The sequence below is a fragment of the Nilaparvata lugens genome, chromosome 4 (genome assembly GCF_014356525.2).
Source record: "Nilaparvata lugens isolate BPH chromosome 4, ASM1435652v1, whole genome shotgun sequence".
NCBI lineage: Eukaryota > Metazoa > Arthropoda > Insecta > Hemiptera > Delphacidae > Nilaparvata > Nilaparvata lugens.
The window spans coordinates 26,828,055-26,850,344 of record NC_052507.1 but is presented as its reverse complement, the minus strand read 5'-3'; the positions used below and the strand labels follow the sequence as shown (position 1 = coordinate 26,850,344).

General features: G+C 34.0%; 2 protein-coding genes across 2 annotated transcripts; one reads left to right on the top strand and one right to left on the bottom strand.

Moving 5' to 3' along the window:
• The first annotated feature begins 93 nt into the window (after positions 1 to 93).
• LOC111050728 (dihydropteridine reductase) lies at positions 94 to 13,172 on the top strand. Its single transcript, XM_022337078.2, has 6 exons — positions 94 to 511; positions 3,055 to 3,138; positions 3,543 to 3,648; positions 5,467 to 5,607; positions 7,154 to 7,346; positions 12,808 to 13,172. The coding sequence occupies exons 1-6, from the start codon at positions 422 to 424 to the stop codon at positions 12,905 to 12,907; spliced, it is 714 nt and encodes a 237-aa protein (XP_022192770.1). The 5' UTR covers positions 94 to 421; the 3' UTR covers positions 12,908 to 13,172.
• A 2,831-nt stretch (positions 13,173 to 16,003) lies between these two features.
• On the bottom strand, positions 16,004 to 22,027 carry LOC111050729 (TM2 domain-containing protein CG11103). The gene is made up of 4 exons (XM_022337079.2): positions 21,583 to 22,027; positions 18,558 to 18,645; positions 18,031 to 18,146; positions 16,004 to 16,648 (listed from the first exon to the last, which is right to left on the bottom strand). Exons 1-4 carry the CDS (start codon positions 21,735 to 21,737, stop codon positions 16,435 to 16,437), a joined length of 573 nt encoding a protein of 190 aa, XP_022192771.1. The 5' UTR covers positions 21,738 to 22,027; the 3' UTR covers positions 16,004 to 16,434.
• Positions 22,028 to 22,290: the final 263 nt, after the last annotated feature.

The following is a 22,290-nucleotide window of genomic DNA, read 5'->3' as shown; positions in this document are numbered from 1 at the left end:
CAAAATAATTAAGGGTTTCGTATGTTTGGAACACATTTGAATTTCGCGGAGTTTGTGCTGCTAGCGACACCTATGAATTTTTGTAGAAGCTTTTGATCAGCTGGTATTGAAATTTATATTCCAGCCTCCAGCCGGTTTTCTGGTCCATTTATCATTTCGGCTGTGAAAGTTCCCCTGCAACTCTTCTTGTTTACCTTGTCTGGAGTCCAGAGTTGACGCCCTACTCTTTCCTGTTCTTTGGTGAAAGGAAAGTAAAAGGATCATTTAAAAATTCTCTTCCGAATCAACTAGATATCCTTCAATTTGACCTGGATACCTTGCTGCACTAACTTTCAATATTCTAACCAAACTTTCTGCTTGCCAAAATAATTTGTAAAAGCCACAGGTGGTTAATTTTTATATTTAAAAGCACTGAAATAAGATGTCTTCATCGTTGGGACGTGTTCTGATTTATGGCGGAAAAGGAGCACTTGGTGCCGCTTGTGTGAAACACTTCAAAACTCAAAACTGGGTGAGTTTCTTCTCTTGAAGTTTTTGCATAAGCCTATTTAACCAAGAAAATTGTTTATTTTTGCAATATTATTTTTGTTTCATTTCAACTATACCTGTTACATAATCAAAGTTATCACTATTTTTTTACTTCTTTTAAATGTGATAATTACTGAACAAATTTGCCGGTAGCAATGTTGGCTGATCCTTGAAGAAGGCTGCCACAAGACAATAGGAGCTCTTTAGATTGTTGAAACTATGACTTATAAAACGTTTTCCATCTTTCTTTCCTTTCCATTTTCTGTGAGATTCACATTAAACTGTCAGAATTCCTTATAAATATCATATTTTTTTCATTTATCATGCTGATTGTTCAAAGTTTTAGCATAGGTAGGCTTAAACACATTATTTGAGACTCTTACATATAGGGACAAGAATGACATCCATTAGACCTGGCCATTAATTGACAGCTACTAAAATTCTGTCTACTGTTTCAATAAGAAGGGTTTCGGACACTGCTAATGTCCTCGAGCCTATGTGATAGGGATTGCCTTTACTATAGCGGCTATTAATGAACGCCACTGGAAGTTCCTGTATGCAGGGGACTTGAGGTTCCAATTAGAATGAATATAAATCAGGCTGGGAGACACCAATAATGAAACAGCTGGAATAAAGTGAACTTTCCTCACTACCACACCACTGTGGCCACACACCGCTTTCCAAGTAAGTCGCAGGGCATTAATTCTTACGGTTATTAGACTAGGGACGCCAGTCAAAATACCTAGTTTTTGCATTCAAGCGACGTTTAGACTGATGTCTTACTGGTACAGCAAAATGCTCCCAATCGCGTTTTGCATTAATTCAATAACTAATTTGCAGTAATTCAATGATGTTTATTCATTTCATCTACACTTAAACATGGATCTTGAAGAGTTGAAACTAGTTGTACTGTGATCAAATAAAATGTCACTTGATATATTCTATTGTGTTTCAATACTTTCAGTAACACCAAAGATAAAAGTGAGTACTTATGTCCCTAGTTTAAGACCATTAGAACTATGAGTATAATGCCCTCAGTCACTAAAGCTAGGCAGTAAGAAAACATCTGCCTCCTGGTGTCTCTCTGGGTCCCAGTGTAATACGAGCCTCACTTTTGTAAGTTTCCGTGCTAGGTTGTGTGTTGTGCTCAGAAAAAATATATGATTTTCCAACATGATCAAACAAAGTGACTGAAATTACTTGGTGTAGATATAATAATTATTGAATATTAGTGTTTTGAGGCTGTTATCAAAAATAATTTGTTATGTACCGTACTACTGTCTTGAATCAGTAAGTTATTAATAATCCCAAGTTCAAGTGTGGCAGTACGTCGTAGTGGAGTAATTTAGACTCTGACTTTGTAAACTAGAGTCATCTTAGGTTTGATTCTCAGCCAGCCAAGATATTTTTCTTTGACTACTCGCGTGTTTCCGATGGACTCGTAAATTTGTCGTTCCTGGCTGCCTTATAACACTATAACAGTCGCTAATTCATTACATATCAAAGCCCCGAAATTGATCAGGTGCGACCTAAAAGCTCTGACACCAGACCTGATTCTCCACACTCGGTCACTCGGTTTTTATTTATATTTTAAATCTTAAGTATTCAGTTTAACTTAGTTATTCTAATAATTAAATGATTCATTTTAAGGATGTGCAAAGGCTAAAAATAAATTTTTTACTCGTGATATTTTTCCAAGTTTTTCGATTTGTATATCATCAAGCTATCAAAATGAGAAAGTTTTCTCAAGAAAACATTTTTTCCGATCATTACTTTTTGAGATATGAGCGCCTGAAGTTTGAATTTTTGGGACAGAACATTTCAAATTTGGTAAGTTATAAATTCATAAGATAGAGAGGATGGATTCTTCATGGTATTGTTGATCTAGTAATACAAAAATTTTCCGAAAATATCAATTTTTGAAAAAGTTATTCAATTTACCAAATATAACTCAACTAAAAGTTATTTTTTGTTATTTTTAGTAAATTGAATAAAACTAACTTAAAAATTGGTATTTTTAGAAAATTTTTTTACTAGATCAACAATATCATGAAGAATCTATCCTCTAAATCTCATGGATTTATCTCTTACCGAATTTGAAATGTTCTGTACCAAAAATTTGATCTTTAGGCGCTCATATCTCTAAAAGTGATCAGAAAAAAATTTCCTGTAAAAACTTTTTCATTTTGATAGCTTGATGATATACAAATCGAAAAACTTAGAAAAATATCACGAGTAGAAAGTTTATTTTTAGCCTTTGCACAGCCATAAGTCGAAAGTCTATTGCGAATGAATCTATGAATAGAGAGAATAATTATCTCTATATAATTATTATATAGCCATTATTCTCCTGGAGATCTGAGTTGAGGCGCACACAGCACTCTCTTCCACTCAACCTTACTATCATGGAATCAAAGTTGAACATAAACTTTAAATGCAGTGAAAATTAATATAATGAAGCTAATATTAATATAATACTCAATGTAAATGCTGTCTTAAGAAACTTGAATGTTCATTTTTTTGCAGTGGGTAGGATGCATTGATATGAAAGAGAATGAGCAAGCCGATGCAAATATTGTCGTCCAAGTAGAGGATGATTGGCTTCAACAGGTATGCCTAGAAAAATGTTGATATTCTATTATTGAAAATATGATTATTCTTATTTTTCTAAATATGTCTGACACTCACCTGCCGATTGATCACTGTGATTCAAGGTTTATCCATATTATGCAAGATTACTAAAGTTTTCCATTGCTTTTTAATATTACATTAAATTAGTTAATTGGAAAAAATCTTGGAACTCTCTGAAGATTGGGTTTCCGGTTGTTCCACTGTTCAGAATATAATTGGTTATTTTTATGTAAAAGAATCTATCCAACATTGCCAAGTATTTTTTTCATTATTTGTGGCAGATGTCTTCTAGTCCATGTAAAGGATGTCAAATCTAACAAAACAGAACATAGTTGCAAAGGCTATTATCGATTAATATTTGTTATATTCTCCGCTATTTCTAGGAATCAAAGGTTCTGAGCCAGTTGCAAAGTGTGCTGACTGGAGATAAGGTGGATGCAGTCATTTGCGTCGCTGGAGGCTGGGCTGGTGGCAATGCTGCCTCCAAAGGTTAGTCTTAATGTTTTATTCTTGAACATTATTTATTCAAAGAATACCAAATCCTTAGAACTTTCATTAAATGGATAATTGCAATTGTTCTTTGCACTGGAGTAAATCTAGCAACATTCAAACGAACGTTCACATTTTCTGACAGTAACTCAAAATCAGGTATAAGTACTGTATTTTGCTACGTTGTTATGAGGGTTACACTCCGTAAAGTTTTAACAGGGTTTCCATGATAGAGAGAAAATGTATTGGTATGATTGTTATATTGCAGACTGTAGAGCTTTTTAAATAACTGATACCAAATTTATAGGTATTTATTTATATTCAAATCCAAATTTATAAGCACCGGTACCCTAAAAATGTTTATATTGTATACTTTACAGCTTTTTGAATAACTAATACAAATGCTTTTGAACTTGATCTATTGTGGAGACACATTCGACTTTTAAGGTAGGCGCATACAGATCGTCATCGGACGATTAGATTTGAACACTCCAATTGAAAACAATGCATCAAATATAATCGTCCGATGCGTGCCGTCCGTCCGATGACGATCTGAGTGCGCCTACCTTTAGGAATCATATATACATAGTTAATTATATCATGGTATTTTTGAACTAGATTTATAATTATTTTCTGTTGTAATGGTAGAGTTAGAAAGGATTTTAAAATATAGTAATCCACATTCAATCAGTTCTTTCTACATGATAGTAGTTGAAGTATTTTATTAGGTTTTTCAAAATTCTAACAACCTCATCCTGCATTCTGTCAACCAGTTAGCTATGAGTGTGAATGTCTTTAAAGTGAATGACTGTTGCTATTGATGCTCCCCTCATTCAGATTAACGGAAGAGACGGCAGTTATTACTGTCATTGAGATTAGCCTGAAACATTATCTCCTCTAACGATTCATTTCAGTTCATTGATACCAATTTCTTGTTGTAATAGGATAATAATCGATACTATAAATTTTAGTTCTTATTCGATAAGATCTTACTATAGTAGAATTGTTTCTATTTGAAAATGTAAACTCGATTGGTGATTGATATCTTGAAAAATCTTGTGAATTCTAAGATAATAATTATAATGAATCATTTTTTACTTATCAATGTTTGAAATTCAGAATCAGAATTAAACTTCCAGAAACATGTGGCCTCAACACATATTACATTGATAGTAGAGGTGAAATACTTTTTATTAATCCTCTGAATCCATTCATTTTTTTGGAAAAAAAATTTAATGAATGAATAAAAAATATTAATTACTTGTTAAGTGATAGGCTTTTCCAGCATTCACTTTCATGGACCTTATTTTACCTACTTTTATGTTATTAATTCGTGGTTAGGATGGCCGTATTGTGGCTAATCATAATAGATAATATGATCTAAATCGAAAAAAATGAATAAGAAGTTTAACACTGTATTCAGAGAAGATAAAATTAAAACACAATAATTATGTTGTCTTTTCTACTAGCAATGATCTATTAAAAATTTCTAGTAGACCTAAAACCCATCTAGTGTTTTTATTACATCATGACGCAATAAGAAGAGTTAGATAAATGAGATGAATCCAATAAATCTAAGATATGTCTAGACAAGACCTAAAATACGACCTGAAATTAGGATTAGAATTAGTAGATGTGAAACATGTCTCTAGTGTTTTTATTGTATCATGACACAATAAGAAGAGTTAGATAAATTACATTAATACAATAACTTTTTTTGTCGCATCTCACGGTCGAAATTCAATAGAAACCACCAAGATAGCAAACTTGATCCAATGTATCTAGATCGTTTGTATATTATTCTCTTATTTTTTACAGAATTTGTGAAGAATTCGGATATGATGTGGAAACAGAGCGTGTGGAGTTCAGTGATAGCTGCTTCGATTGCTTCGAATTACCTGAAGGAAGGGGGCCTCGTGTCGCTGCCTGGTGCCAAACCCGCTCTTGGACCAACCCCCGGTAATATTTCAAACAACACTACATTTCATTCAACTGCATGAATCTAACATTTAAGTGAGTACTAAGATGTATTATTCTAATCAATTATATTTATAAAAATGTTTATAAAACATTTTTTTTCTAAATCGTTGACTTGACAATGTGTCAAGTATCCATTAAATTTATTTTATCTAGTAACTTGAATAATTTTCATAAATGTTAATATAAAAATCTGTTTGAATTCGAAGTAGTTATTGTTTTACCCCCGTAAGTATTAGATGATTGTTTATTATTAAAATTATCCGTTCACTATCAAGAAGATGAATATACAATAATTATTGATAATCTCTACCTTCAATCGATCATATTACTGAATGATACAACCTACTAGAATGTAAGAAATCCTGAATCCTTTCTACCGTTTTGGAATGCAATGTTGATAACGTTTTTCAATGTTATGGAACATGTTAATAATACGATAGTATCATAAATATTATTCTAATAGAATGTTATGTGAATTGCCCAATTGATTTGACATTTTTATATAAAAAAGAACTACAGTAGATTTTGAATAAAACGTTAGTTTATATATTTTTCCTTGTTCTTTGTCATTGATGTTTCTCCTAGTCGCTTATTCAATATTGAGTCACTCTCAGGCCCGGTTGCACAAAAGTCGGTAAAATTTTAATCATAATTAATTCCATAAGAACCAATCAGGGAATAACTTTTTAAAAGACTGCTTTCCTGATTGTTTCTCGTGAAATTAATCAGAATTAAAATTTAACCGGCTTTTGTGCAATTGGCACTCAGATTAGAAAGCTGAACCTTAGTAATTCGCAACCGTTTCTTTCCGAAATTATCATATTATTTATATATTTATACTGTCATGTTTATTTTAAGTCGGCTTTGTTCAAAACTCTAGTATAATCCAGCTATCAATAAATTGATGAATCCAACATTTCAATATGAAATTTCATAATAAAAGATATGTCGATGGTCCTGTGAGTTTCGAATTTGTAAGATCTCAATGTGTTTTCAATACGGTATCTGATTATAGCTTGAATAAATCTAATCAAATTTTTCTATTGTCCAATAATTTTACAATTCTACAATAGCATTGCAAATATATGATTACATTGAATATCGTTATGAATAACTACATCTAAATTGCAAAATTTTCAATAATCAGTTAATGATTTGTCAATAATCAGTTAATTCCTAATTATTTAAGGCCCTCCCAAAAAGCAAGCTTGAATCAAAACTGACAGATTGATTTTGAATTGATTTAATTTTGAAACTTCTTTATTGTCCCATAAGTTTACATAACATGAAAAAATTACAAAATAATTATATTATCCTTCAGAAACTACAAAGCCCAAAGTTATATTAGCTGTTTGGGAAAAAGAGTTGAATAATATCAAAGGGGCACTCATTCATGATTAATATAATAATAATATAATTGGTGGTACCATTTAATTTATTTGAAGAGTTTTTGGCTCGCTCTTGCATTCTATGTAAATTTGTTTTTTGTTGGCAATAAAATATGATTTGGCATTGCATTTGCCAGGTATGATTGGTTACGGCATGGCAAAAGCGGCCGTACACCAGCTGACTAAGTCGCTGGCGGGGGAGAACAGTGGTCTGCCGGCCAACTCACTGTCAGTGGCCATCCTGCCCGTCACACTCGACACGCCCATGAACCGCAAGTGGATGCCTGACGCCGACAAGTCCACCTGGACTCCACTCGAGTTTGTTGCCGAGTAAGTCACCAATTCACTTATATTATTCATTCATTCAACTTATGGAAAATGTACACATGTCTCACATACCTAAGTATACACTGTACATGAAAACATATATCTATAATAATTATGATTAGATAGGAAATTCACGATTGACGCATCATCACCACTGAACTGATGAACTTGAAATTTTGCATAGAGATTCTTAATTTACCGAGGATGGTTATAGGCCTATTTTGAATGACTTCTTCAAGATCACAGTAGGTCCAGTTTATCAAGTTTTCAATTAGACTGTTGCCGAGCACGATTACCTGCTAGTACCCTGCCAGTTAATTGAGGTAGTGTGCACACAGTCGAATCGTGAAGTGTAAACATAACCTATTTTTGGACAATTTCTATCTAAATTTGGGAAAGGAACAGTTTTGGGCTTTAAGCCTGTTGTTCCTTTCCCAATCATTGATAGTTAAGAATGATATGTATCAGTGTATGTATAATATCACTAAATATAAACAATATAATATTTTCCAAGCTCCAGCGGTCTCAAGTGATATATATAAATACCGTTTGATTCAAAAAGGACTTGACAACTTTGAAAATTCATATAAATCTTATTAAACAAGGTACAGAGCTGGTTTTGGTGTTGTTTTAAAGGAAAACACTTAGGGCCGGTTTCCGAGCTCGGGATTTAGCTAAGTTCTAGACTTTAACTGGCTTTAAACTCTGGAGTCAGAAAATTGGCTTTCCGAGTCAGAGCTTTAACTTAGTTGAGGACTTAAATAGACTCTGGAGTTTAGAAATCACGTTAGACCCTGGAGTTTATAATTGCTGGAGGCAGATTGCATTCATGCTGGAAAATAACTTTGTTAATGATAAATAGTTCGGAAATTATAATAACTAGGTCTACTTAACTTTCATAACTTATTATAATAGTTATGTGAGTAGTAATGTTTCAAAAAAGTTAATTATCGAATGTTAATAATTAAATTAACGACATTAAATTTGTTTGATAAAAAACATTATGGACGTACATTTTTTGAATATTTCCAATAACGCTTTATTGAGGAAAGCTTGATTTGCATTCATGCTGGAAAATAACTTTGTTAATGATAAATAGTTGAGAAATTATAAAAACCACTTAACTTACATAACTTATAACAGTTATGTGAGTAGTAATGTTTCAAAAAAGTTAATTATCAAATGTTAATGGTTAAATTAACGACATTAATTAAATTCGTTTAATAAAAAACATAAATATTATGGACGTACATTTTCTGAATATCTAAACCGTTCATAATATTGATAAGTTTCCTGCATTATATTGTAAGAAATTCTGTCCTTGAAAATTCTTGGCCTATGAATAATAACATAGTCATCTTTACCAGAACTAGAACTACTATCTTCATTCATTTTAACACGTTGCATTTTCAACAAAATGTCGCTTTTCAAGATTCTACCTACACTTGTAAAAGTTTTAGGATGGTCTAAACTGTGATAAAATATTCAACATCTTACAGGTCCAGTAATACAGGAAGTTTATTTTTATGAAACACAACTATGATAAAGTCATATATTATTTACTTGTAATACAGGCAAATGTCTTGTAAATTGTTTTACAGGGAAACTTGTTTATGAAACACAAACTTCTAAATTTTACCAGTAATACAGGAACTTCTCCTGTATTACAGGACTTGTAACTTTTATGAAACAGGCCCTGGACTAAATAAGTCGAGAACTTTATAGACCCCGGAGTTTAGAAGATAAAATCGTGACTCAGAAAGTCGATTTAGACCCGAGCGCTTATTTCAGTCCTGGCCTCTGTAAGTCCAGAACTTATAGATCCCTAGCTCGGAAACCGCCCCTTGAAGTTTTTTACCTTTAAAAAAAGATTCTATGTGACTTCCGTTGGTTATCCTGCAGACATCCCATCGATAATCGATTACTTTCCAGACTCGCACTAGCATTTCAGGTGTAACTTGCTCAACAGTAGCGTAAATCCAAGGCTCGTAAAAACGAGACAGAGTGGCTGGCAAAGGAGGTACGTACATCTTTTATGAAACCCCACAAGAAAACATCCAGCGGTGTTAGGTGTGGGGAACGAGGGGGCCATGCAATTGCATTACGGCCAATCCACTGATTTGGAAAGGGGTTATTAAGAAAATCCCGGACGTCAGTCAGATCGTGTGGTCGTGCGCCATCTTGCATATAGAACACATTTCGTTCTCGGTCATCTGTGGTATCAACATTTTTTGCAACATATCATGGTACACTATGCCGTTTTTAAAACCGAAACACACAAATAGCACGCTCGGGTCCAGTGTAGGCAGCCATCTTTGATGTAACTGCCGCTAGCGCTTGTGCGGCGCGACCAGGCACTAGCGAACTACACGAGTAAAAACTTGAAGTGTTTTCCTTCAAAACATCACCAACAACAGCTCTATACCTTGCTTAATTAGATTTATATGAATTTTCAAAGTTGTAAAGTCCTTTTCGAATCACCCGGTATTCAATGATATCTATATCCTAAGACCGCTCTCTTTGTGCATACTCCTTAAGCTGGCCACTTACGGCTGACACACAGTCGTCATACATTGTTGAGTTATCACAGTGAAACGGTTCGAGTAAAATTGTTTGAGGTTAGGTTTTGGATCTCCGATTTTTTGTTGTTTATTTTTTCTTCGCTGATGTATTTGTGGTTAAATTATTTTTCCAACATTATAATTTGTTGAATGAAAAAGACCAAGAAATTGTCAAAAACTACATATTTATTGATACTTAGAAAGACCGGTTTCGCTTATTACACCATTGTCAATCTTCGATAAACTAGTTTAAGTCTAACTTAAGTTTTTCAGAGATTGACAATGGTGTAATAACCGAACCGGTCTTTCTAAGTATCAATAAATCTGTGGTTTTTGACAATTTCTTAGTCTTTTTCATTCAATATGAATAATTACCACAATATCAACTTCTCAACTACACAAAAAGTAAAAATTATAATTTGTGATTTTTCAGTGATTTATTAATTGTTATTGGTTGTTTATTTCATGTTAGAAGCCTCTCACTGATGATGAACATGTGTAAGTGCATGATGAACATGCATGACAGCCTAAGGCTGGCCACTAACGGTAGGACATGCATGTTTAACATGCATATGCAAGGTCATCATGCATGTTTTATCAGCGAGAGACTTCTAACAAAATAAATTGAACCACTGGAAATTACAAATTATAATGATGGACAAGTAATTCCACTTCAAATAGAGCAGCGAAGAAAAACTAACAACAAAAAATCGGAGATACAAAAACCCAAACTCGAAAAATTTTGGTTGAAGCCTTTCGCTGTGATGAGGCAACAATGTATGATGATGACATGTGTATCATGTATGTCCTACCGTTAGTGGCCAGCCTTATAGTGAGATCCACGTTATAATGGCAGTATTCCATTAATTTATGTTGCTGCACATTCAGTGTTGTACTGGTACACAGCACTCTTCAATGTAGGAAGGCTCAATAAGAATTGTCATTCTACTTTGTTCCGTGCCATAAAGTGTTGATTGGATTGAGTGGGATGCTGACATTCCTTATGAATAGCAACAACGCGTACCAACACCACATTATACATACAGTACGGAAACTTGGCTAGTACCCTGACGCTAAAATCCGCCATCTTGTTAGGAAGCGCCGCATTGTAATAGTATTGATGGTAGGTTCGGATCACTTCAATGATCCGGATCAATTGATCTCGTTCACTACTACGAGCCAATCAGAAGACCAGGATTGGAACTTCCCAAGGTCACGTGACGTGTTTAGTATTGGGGTCATGTAAAAAGCATTGTTTAGATAGGCGATTGATTACAAGTTTCCATTCTGTACCTATTCTGTGCCAACACATCCAATGTTGACTTTTAAAAGTGAATCTCACTATAGCAACATTCACTTGACATTTAATGTTTTTTTCTGTTGTGTGGACGATGCGAACCCAAGTGTGTGATCACATTGGATGCGTGCAGATGAGAAACAAAATCTGGGAAGAGCGATAGGAATAGGTATACTCACAGTGAACACGTGCACTTCGGTAGCTGGTGGTTGCGTTCAGTGTGAGCAGCTACATGCAAGTCACAACGTTTTTCAATGGCACTTTCCAGATTTTATTTCTCTTGCTCATGTATGATCTGACGTGCACTTGGACATATTATGCATTCAAGCGTACCAAGTTATGGGATTGCACGTTGATAATAAGAGGGATGATTGTGAATCTACTTGGATGGGTTCTGAACAACCAGATAGTGATTTTGCAGCTCATAAGTAACTGTCTGATGTTATCAGTATTGATCTCAAGCAGCCATGGGTCTAACGCTATATATTTATTTATTTATTTACAATGCAAATGACACTAATGTAATAACATTGAAAGATAAAATAATAAGGAAGTCCTTGTGCTATTTTTCTTCCAAATTTATAGGTGACAAAGTCCAAGATAAGGTTAGAATTTCACATGTACAATTTTTATAAAATGTTGATCCAAAATAAACATTAAAACTATAAATTTTGAATTTAGATGGCTTAAATTGATAAATTAAAGCGATATATAATCGATAGCTACTCATAATGGGCTTACCTCAATCCGCAAGATAAGACGGTCTGGTCTGCTTCTACTTTTCGTAAATTTCAATAATTATATAATAATCGATAATAATCTATACATTTCCAATTTTTCACGAACTACTATGTAAACTTTTATGATTTTCTCTCCATATTATATGTTTTCATTCTTACTGTTAGCTTTATTTACAGTTGGAATAATGTGGCATATCGGTATATCAATTGGAACCACGAGTGCATTTCCTAGTGCTACTGGAATTTACCCTTCACTTTCAGTTAATTATAAATTATTTTTAAAGGTTTTGTCCGTTGATTTGATGATTAACGCAAGTTTCCTTTGTAATAAATAATTTTTTCCTTAGTAGAAGAAAGTCTTTCATCTTTGTGAAAATATCTTGTAATTCCTTATGACTATCCTGACGAATGCCTTATTGATCCCAATATATGAAATTTCATAATTCGAGAAAATAAGTTCTGCATAAACATGCAAAATAACAGCTAATAACAGATCTAGGCTTGTTAATGTATTTTTATAAGTTGCTGCTCGGTGCTCGCATTCATGATGAAAGATGCACGTGAGTGGTCATAGTCTCCTGGAGTGGCCCAATAGTGGATTAGATGTTGGCTTTATAATTCTTAGGTCCGGGTTCAAACCCGGCCCGGGAAAGCTATTTTTCTCGGGTAACTCCCTTGTTTCGGATAAACAAATTAATTCGTCGTTCCCGGCTGCCTAAAAAGTAGTTAGTCACGTTCGAGGCCCTGAAATTGATCAGGAGCGACCTGAAAATTCTGACACTAGACCCGAGTCAGCCAGGTCAAACAATTTTATTATAAGTGCTTCCTAAAAATCAAATTAATTCACACTATTTTTTGCTTTTCAGTTTATTCTACCGCTGGAGCAAAGGAGAGGATAGGCCACCCAATGGAAGTTTGGTGCATCTGGTCACTAAGAATAACGTAACTGATCTGGTTTTTGTATAAGTTCGTGCAAAACTAAGTAAAAGGCAACACCATCACATGCTAAGCCTAGAAATTAATATTTCGACTTAGCAAATTTCCCTCCTATTGTTAAAACATTCCTATAGGTATCGTGTCAAGTATTGAAATTGAAACAATAAACGTACTTAGAGTATTAGTGCAATGTAACGTATAACACCATTTTTTTGTTGATGTTGAATATAAGTTATTTTTGCTATTGGTGTCTACGCTTGTTTTTAAAGGAATAAATATAACAATGTTGAGATGACTTTGATATTCATTATTTTCAAATAGGCTTCACCCTTCTTCTCTTGAATCAATTACGTATTTTGATTATTTCTACAATGCTTCTCTCCCAAGATTCTTCAATACTTTTTTCAAATTGCATCTTCTGTTACAAATACAAAAGAAACATATTGAATGATAATTTATACAAATTTAATATAATTCTGGATTAGTGTATGAATATTAATGCTCACAACATAAAATGTATGAGAAAATGAAAGTAAACGAGTAAACCTGTTGTAATGTTTACTAAAATTTGAAAATTATTTGCAAAAACCAATTCGATTTTTTAGTCAGCAAAGTGAGGAAATGAAAATGAATAATAAAAATTCTAGCTACAGCATTTGGGTATGTGAAGGTTCATAGAGGAATATGTCACATTGTTGAAGGAGTGAGCTTTCAAGAGGAAAAGAAGATTATAGAAGATGAAGAAGAGACATAGTCCAGTCACAACATACATTGGTGCGTGCAATTATTGTAATTCTGATTTTTTTATATATTATTTAGATACATGAGAGAAGTCCAGAACCAATTTCTTCACGCGAAATTTCCTTGTGCAAGATACAGGGTGGCCTAAAAACCTCGTATTTTCGGTTCATTTTCCAGTTTTTAACTATTTCCGCCAAATAGGTTAATCGGACAGAAAATTTGCTGTCGCGTTTTTTCAGAATAAAAAATTCTGAATAAAATGAGATCATTCGGACCTCTCTATCTCTAATGAGTACTGAGTTATGATTTCTCAAAAATGAGTGCAATTCAAAGAAAAAAATCAATTTTGATGAAACAATGCTCTTTGTATTGTGAAAAACACCAATTCTTAGCTTCAATCATCATCACCATCTGAATTGTCCTCACATTGATATTTCGCACAATGATATAAGTTCATGAGATTATGTTCGGGTGATAATCACCCGTTAGATGCACTTTATTTCAGTATTTCCTAGAGGAGAGGCGCCCATAAAGACACCTCAAGGATCAAAATTTCAAACACTCATAACTTTTGACACAATGCTTGGATCTCATCGTACTACACTTCATTCTTTTCAGCTCGTCAACAAAACAATAAATTTTCCATTTTTCGACCGAATTTCACTTATGATGCATGATTTTGAACCGCCTTGACGCCCCTGTATCTAGCACAAGGAAATTTTGCATGAAGAAATTGGTTCTGGACTTCTCTCATGTATCCAAATAATATAATGCACTAGTAGTTCTGTGAACAGTAGACCTCGCGCTCAGTAAGTTACATTGACCTGTTGTTATGTTTTCTCAAAAATTAATAAATAATTTATCAATTTAAAATGTCTAGAATGTGTCGTCCCGGAATGTGAGTGTGAGCGCTGTTATCAGGTCTGGCTGCAACTGTCTACAACCATAGAGAAACAATAGCGTAAGTAGATATCCCAGGTATAGGGCGTTTATGTCGCAACTTTTACTGTTATCTCAAGCCGATTACTGTTGATTTTTAATGTTTTGGCGGGGTGAGAGTGTATGAACGGCACAATATGAGAGACTACCAGCGTCACACAGCATCACGGGAAAGAACTACGTTGACTATGGGCTTGAGATAACAGTAAAAGTTGTGACATAAACGCCCTATACCATGGGATATCTACTCACGCTATTGTTTCTCTATGCTACAACGTTGATGGAAAGATACATTTTCAAGACGTTCGATGTTTTTGAACGGGTATTATTATAGTCAACTGTCTACAACGTTGATGGAAAGATACATTTTCAAGATGTTCGATGTTTTTGAACGGGTAGTATTATAGTCCACTAAACAGCTGATTTATGATGAATAATTATTCTATAGTCTGATTTTTACTCTAATATTGGCGTATGAAGGAGGCTCCTTTTTCCTTTTATATTATCCTTGAAATGCAAAATTTCTAAAAACCTTGTAGGTCTATATACGTCGACGCGCAATTTAAAAAGGAACATACCTGTCAAATTTCATGAAAATCTATTACCGCATTTCGCCGTAAATGCGCAACATATAAACATTAAGAGAAATGCCAAACTGTCGACTTGAATCTTAGACCTCACTTCGCTCGGTCAATAAAAAAATCAGAACTACAATACATGGACTACAGAACAAGATGTTGAATGCATACCACCTTTTTTATGTCTAATATCGGGGACCGAGCTTCGCTCTGGAGTACAAAAGCATAAAAGATTTATTACCAAAGTAGAAATAATTATAGTTAACATTCATAGTTAATACAGAAATGTTCTATCTAATCACAGTAAATTGAGATTAATTCCCAGAGGAATGCAAAAATTTCCCTCACAAAGGCCCGGTTGAATTTTAATCCTGATTAATTTCACGTGAACCAAATCAGAGAAGACCATTTCAAAAAGATAGATCTACTGGAATTAATCAGGATTGAAAGTAACCCGGCTTTTTTGCAACCGGCACCGAGTACCTGATTGAATGATTACAAACGTTCAACAGCTGAGTCATAATTTTGACAGTCCCATACACATGAACACGCTCACTCACTTCCATCAATAGACGACGAAATAATAATAATACTAATAATAATATCAGCTGTTTTTCCAAGGATGAATAATAGTTATCCTTTTAATGTCCTTCAGCGAGTTTTTCCAGGGATGAGACCTAGTGCAATCGAATTTTTATATTATAAACCTACTATGTTCTGAATTTCGTGAGAATCGTTAGAGCCGTTTTCGAGATCCGGTGGAATACGAACATATAAACATCCAAACATCTAAACAGAAATTGCTCGTTTAATATTATAGGATATTGACTGGACTAACACTTCTAAAAGAATGATCAGACATTTTCAATTTCCTTGAAACCAGATTGTATTTTATTCTAGAGAAATGCAAAGTATAAAAGATATTTACAATAACTATTCTAACCTATAAAAACATTATCACAAGTCATTCATTGTAGAATGTATAGAAATCAAACATAAGATGTAGAATTAAACATATCTCAATGCAAAATCAATTCCATTAGTAATGTTTTGTTCATATTATTTAAAAACAAATTATTTATGGAAGGATAAGAAGATATTTTCCATTAGTTATACTGTTAGCAATTTTTGAATTTAATATAGTTGTGATGGCTGAATTGATACCGTAAGTAATTTTAAGGAGTTTATATTAATCTATTTCACTTTATATTGTAAGATCACTTCATAAGGAGTCAATATTGCACCAAAGAATAATACTCCTTTTATAGAAAACTGAGAGGATTTCGTAAATCACAGCTATTAAGCAAATATGTTCCAGTTGGAACCATCCTCTGGTTGTAGACCGTTGGTTACAAGAAGAATGACGTCGACAATCCACCAGATGCCTATGCCGCCCAGAGTGAGCAGTTTGCCGACTCCAGTGCCCGTCTGTCCCAGGCAAAAGCGGTCCATTCCCAGGAAACCCAGCAGAATGCTGTACATGAGCGTTGTCACAAAATAATGGCCCTTGTATCTGTGCAACATACATAACACACTGATAAAGAAATAATTAATGTTTCAACGATGAAGTGTTGTTCACATTTATATTGATAACGTTACTATTTATCTCACATATCAACATAAACTAGTAGTTCCGTGAACAGTAGACCTCGCGCAATTATAAACCACAGTCTCCTCTAATACTATCCATCAGAGTGGATTCTGTCCTGTCCTGTCGTGTCGGCGAGATATCGGTGTATAAACAGCTATTGGCTGTTGGGGTTGGTGTATCAAAAATACTAACATCAAAAGCTGATCTCTTTAAGACATACTGGCAACAGGTTGAAAGCAGAGAAAGGTAAAGAGAAAATATGCTATGTTACTTTCAGTTATTAATTGCATGCAATTAATTGTGCATAAAAATTGCATTTAATGAGGCATGCAATTAATAGTCCACACAGCACCTGATTTTTTACCAAGTTACATTGAGATATTGAATTGCATACGTCATTGCATGCAATTTATAATCCACTTGACAGGTGATTTATGATGGATAATACTAGTCTGATTTTTACGGTAATATTAGCGTTCGAAGGAGACTCCTTTTCCTTCTGTATTATCCTTAAAATGCAAAAAACCTTGTATAGACGTCGACGCGAAATTAAAAAAGGAACATACCTGTCAAAATTCATGAAAGTCTATTGCTGCGTTTCGCCGTAAATGCGGAACATAAATATAAACATAGCGGATAGCGTGAGATCTCGTTACCAACGGACAAGTTACATATATGGGCATAAAAAATCGGTGGAATATTTTATTCTATTTGTTTTCATATGAAATCTGTGGCCAGCAAAAGTAAATAAATAGAGTGAGAGCATTGTAGTTTCTTAGCAAATGCTTTGCAAGTACTCTCCTATAGATATCATAATGGTAACTTGAGACGCACGTTCGCAATGCAGCACGTTTGTACTCAACTCGTACTTTACAACATTATGTTTATCCTTAATAACAAGCTGATAAAAGCTTTATTTTGTAAATTATAAGATGTATCATTTCGTTTATTTTCATTCTTTATTTCTAGTCGATGCTTTATTTTTCGAATTTATAATAGCGAGTAAAAAATATATCTCAACATAGAAAGTAACTCCAATTTCGCTAAATTGTTTCTATTTTCATCATTTAGGGCCGTTTGCACAGTGACAGTTTAAACTAAATTTCATTTTAAACTGGATTAAATCAGTGTCAAGTCTCGTTTGTTATAATGTGTTTCATTTTGAGTTAAAGCCAAAGCCAACATCTGATTAAATCGAGTTTAAGCTTTGACTGTGCAAACGGCCCTTAGAGTTTAGACCATGTTGCTATTAGAATGGTGACCTTAAAATTATAAATACAAAAGTAAATATAAATTCAACTTACTTGACACACGGAAAACCATCTTTATAGAATGTTCTTGGTCCATAGCATTCAATTCCTGGCAGAACACTACATTGGACTTTGGCTTTCTCAACATCTTCAAATCGGTATCCTCCAAACTATTAAAAGAAAACGAAATTATGAGGTTTTGCAAAACAGTGCGAGTATTCGTCTATAACAATTCGACTCTTTGGAATAAAAATCTAAGACAAAGAAATTCTTATTAAAAAATAAAGTTTACATTTTTAAAGAAGTCTGGAATTTCAATTAACAGTTTTTGAACCCACTTCTAGCGAACGATTGTCAAACGTAATCGTGAAAAGTCATCGATGAAATCTAAAGATTTATAATTTGGAATCAGGTTGTAATTTCTACAGTGAAAAAGTAATGAAAAATAATAATGAGGTTTGGGTTCATACAAATCCTATTTAAATGCCATTATAAAAATCACTTATTACTTACAGAGTTCTTCTATATTATAACTAAAAATTTAATATTTTGAACTCAAATGAAAAACTTAATAAAAATACCTTAACACAACCATGGCCAGCCTCCTCTTTAGCTGTTCTATTTCCTTTATGGTCTACAAGATCCTCGCATTCAATGAATTCCATTGGCCTGAAAACAATTAATCAAATAATACAAAACTTTGCCTCAAATCAATATTACCCTCCTCACAAAGGCATCCAGGTAAGATGAAATCTATATTCAACTTGAAGTCTAATGTCTTGAACACTAATCACAACAATATTAGCGTTGACTGAAACATTACATTTGCTCTTTGCTATGGGATGGTAACTGTGCATCTGGTCAAAAGAGTCATCCTACCAATCCTTGAACTTCCACCTGAATGCTTGCATCTTGGAGAGTGTTCTTCCTAGATTTTATAAAGCTAAGACCACATACCTGTACATAAATAAAACTCCCATGATCTACCTGATAACTTTAGGTCTGTCGCTGTCATGTATTTTTTCTCAAAGATATTGGAGTACATTATTGAAAAGCAGTTGAACTTACGAATTTAGGGAGATTTTTTAGATGCTCAGATTGGTTTCTAAGGTTTAGTTGAAGATTTCAGAGTTTGGCTGGTTTAGAAACACAGCCCAGACGATGTGAAAAGTAGTGTCTGCTATTTTGGAGAGTTATGAGAAAACCTGGATTTAAGGGTCTAATAACCTTGTGTGGTTTGACCCAAAAGTTTGACACGGTTGACCACCAGGTTTTCCTGTCCACATTGGAGTTCTATGAGGTCTCAATATTCATTGAGACTCTTAAGGTAATATTTGTCAGATCGTGGTTAGGAAGTTCAGGCGAATGGCAGATTATCTATAATATAATAAAGGAAAGAATTGGATTATACACGTAGGAGATAGGAAATTCACGAATGACGCATCATCACGTCTGAACTACAGGAATGATTAATTTAACGAGGATGGTTATAGGCGTATTTTAAATTCTTCAAGATTTTAGTAAGTCAAGTTTATAATTAGTCCCTTGCGGAGCACGGGTTACCTGCTAGTCTGAATAAAATCTATCCTACATTGGGCTAACCAAGAATCCATACTCTGTATTATTGTTTATTGTTTTTGAAGGGAAGGATTCAAGGGTCCCAGGGTTCAAAGAACCCCGAGTTCCCAAGTGCTCCCAGTGTTCCCAAGTAATATGTTAGTTAGTCAAACCAATACCTATGTCCTTTACAAGAACCAGGAGTTTTTCCCTATGCAGTACTAACATTCCATTCATCACCTGGTTGCAATCCTTGTCGCAATCCAGTGTGATATACATGGCAGTCTCTTCAGACTGATTAGTCCTCGTGACCTAAGTGAGTTCCACTCCTGGCCTTCTTTGTAGGTCCTTCCGCTTAGGAAGGGGCAGCCAAGTTGCCTCTAGGGCGACCGGCCACCATTGACTCAGCCTCTTGACCCACATTTGTGCCTGGTTTTTCACCCATCACAGGTCTCTTGGGTTTTTTTTGCCCCTCCGAAACTTCGCAGGGTCAAAAGCCTCACCTCTCCCAAGAAGTTTTGCCTGAATGGCCACCCTTCTTTGAGCAGTGGTGAGTTATCCATACTCGGTAACATACACTTCATCTACATGATGTACGATGTGGGTAACAATGGATATGGGTAATGACAGGAACAGTGGGTAACTGCCTTCAGCAGTGGGTAACAATTTAGTTGTTTATGGTTTATGCAGATGGCACACCTCCGATGACACTACATCTAAGGGCCGGTTTCCGAGCTCGGGATTAAGCTAAGTTCTAGATTGAAACAGCTGGAGCAGAAAATTGGCTTTCCGAAACGGTTGTTGTAGAAGGCCACGTTTAAATTAAATTTCGAAAAACTAGAAAATTGAACACAAAATAAAATAAAGAGTGAATAGTGTAGAGTTTCAGTTGCTTTTGAATTATTTAGGAATGTTTCATTTCGTCAAGGAAAAACGTTTCCAATTTTAGAAATAAGAAAATAAAGATTATCATAAAAACTGCGACAGCGCCCCGTTTCGGAAAGCCAATTTTCTGACTCCATCTGTTTAAAGTCTAGAACTTAGCTAAATCCCGAGCTCGGAAACCGGCTCTAAGAGTCAAATATTTGAGTGTTGTTTCTGCTTGGATTACAGAGAACTACTTCAATCTTGACAAATACAAGACACAGAATGCTTTTTAGATTGATAAAAAACTGATTCAGGAGAGGAATCTTGAGCTACTGGGTTTCAATCTGAATTTAAGATTGATGGAATCTACACACACATTACATTTGTACAAAGTTGTTCAGTCATCTACCGTGACAAATGATGCTGTGAATACCACTGCACTTATATCATTGATCCAGAAAATTTGATGTATAACTTGGAACACTAGGGTATTCTACAGAAGAAGGACATCAGAATCAAATAACTGAATCGGTGCATTGGTCATGACTGTCATCTGTCACAAAGTGTTAGTTGGGCTGCAGAGCCACTCAAAATAAGATATAGACAGCCATATCAGTAAATGTTTCTTTTATTTTTCACGTGATCTATCAAATAAGTGCCGGTCAAGAATCAAAATTACTCAATCACCTGTTGGTATCCTTCAAACCAATCAATGGAATCTATGTCTTTATGACAGTTTCAGTCAGAGGAGTGACAATTACAAGTACTCCTCCTGCCCTCTGCAATGTTCAGTAGAATACAAAAAACGCTTTTGGCAGACTCAAAACTCAACAGACTGCCAGCATTACATCAGCAAGGGTCAACTGAGAACTGATGTTGATAAGTAAAATATCTCTCTCTTCTAACTAACAAATATCTATTAAACACAAATAACAAATATCAGATTAAATTTGGAGGGATACTTCTGTACAATATTGTATTAATAAATACTACCCAGACATAATCAATAAAATAAAAACATAATATTGACTCGAAAAAATCATTTTATTACACGTTAAAATTAAGAATGAAGGCAACATGGTTTGTACTATTGCTTTCAATTTATGAACAATACAAATTGATAAAAAAATTGTTGAATAAAACAGTAAAAATAGAGTATAGGTATTATAGATTAGCACTTACAGAAAAGAACACTTCACGTAAGGTCCATACGGTAGATATGGAGTAACTTCATCTGCTGAAGGTATACTTTTATTTTTTTCTCCATAGACGTAACAAGAAAGAAAATTGAGAATAAGAACCATGCACAAGAGAATTTTCAGTTTGGATGTTAACATTTGGAAAGCTTTAAAATTGTAATCATAACCTCTAAATTTTGGGTTTTATAGGAAATTTAGTGAATTTATTAAAAAATATATTTCTAGTGTAATTAAATGAGAGTACTAATCTTTATAATGATGGAAATTTATTGATATTGCGAATGAATTGCAAAAATAGTAATACCACGACAAAAAATAGTGCACTCTACTGTCCACAATGCACTGCACAACAGTCAAGAGTGTCAACACTTCAACAGTAGTCAAAGTCAACACTGTAAACAGCACAGCAGACTACAACAAAGCTACAACTACTACAGATGATTCTCAAAACATGACATTTCAACAGCTGTTTTATAAAAACATTGGACGTGACCTTGACTTATATTAATAGAAAATTTATTTATTTTTAATAATAAAATTATTTTTGATGTTTAGAAATATATTCCAAGGAAAATATAAATTTGATAAACTTGTTATCTTCAATCGCAGATAGAACGAAAGAAGAGTGAATGTTCAACTGAAATATAATTATTGAATTGGACATGAGAAATCAATTAGTTTTCAAAAATGT

Excerpts from the sequence above, each read along its gene's own strand:
- LOC111050728 (XM_022337078.2), top strand. The coding sequence starts at position 422 with ATGTCTTCATCGTTGGGACGTGTTCTGATTTATGGCGGAAAAGGAGCA. Across the intron at positions 3,649-5,466 it reads TGGCAATGCTGCCTCCAAAG|AATTTGTGAAGAATTCGGAT; the intron begins GTTAGTCTTAAT and ends TATTTTTTACAG. Across the intron at positions 5,608-7,153 it reads CGCTCTTGGACCAACCCCCG|GTATGATTGGTTACGGCATG; the intron begins GTAATATTTCAA and ends TGCATTTGCCAG.
- LOC111050729 (XM_022337079.2), bottom strand. The coding sequence starts at position 21,737 with ATGTTAACATCCAAACTGAAAATTCTCTTGTGCATGGTTCTTATTCTC. Across the intron at positions 18,147-18,557 it reads CTGGCCATGGTTGTGTTAAG|TTTGGAGGATACCGATTTGA; the intron begins GTATTTTTATTA and ends TTCTTTTAATAG. Across the intron at positions 16,649-18,030 it reads GATGGTTTTCCGTGTGTCAA|ATACAAGGGCCATTATTTTG; the intron begins GTAAGTTGAATT and ends TATGTTGCACAG.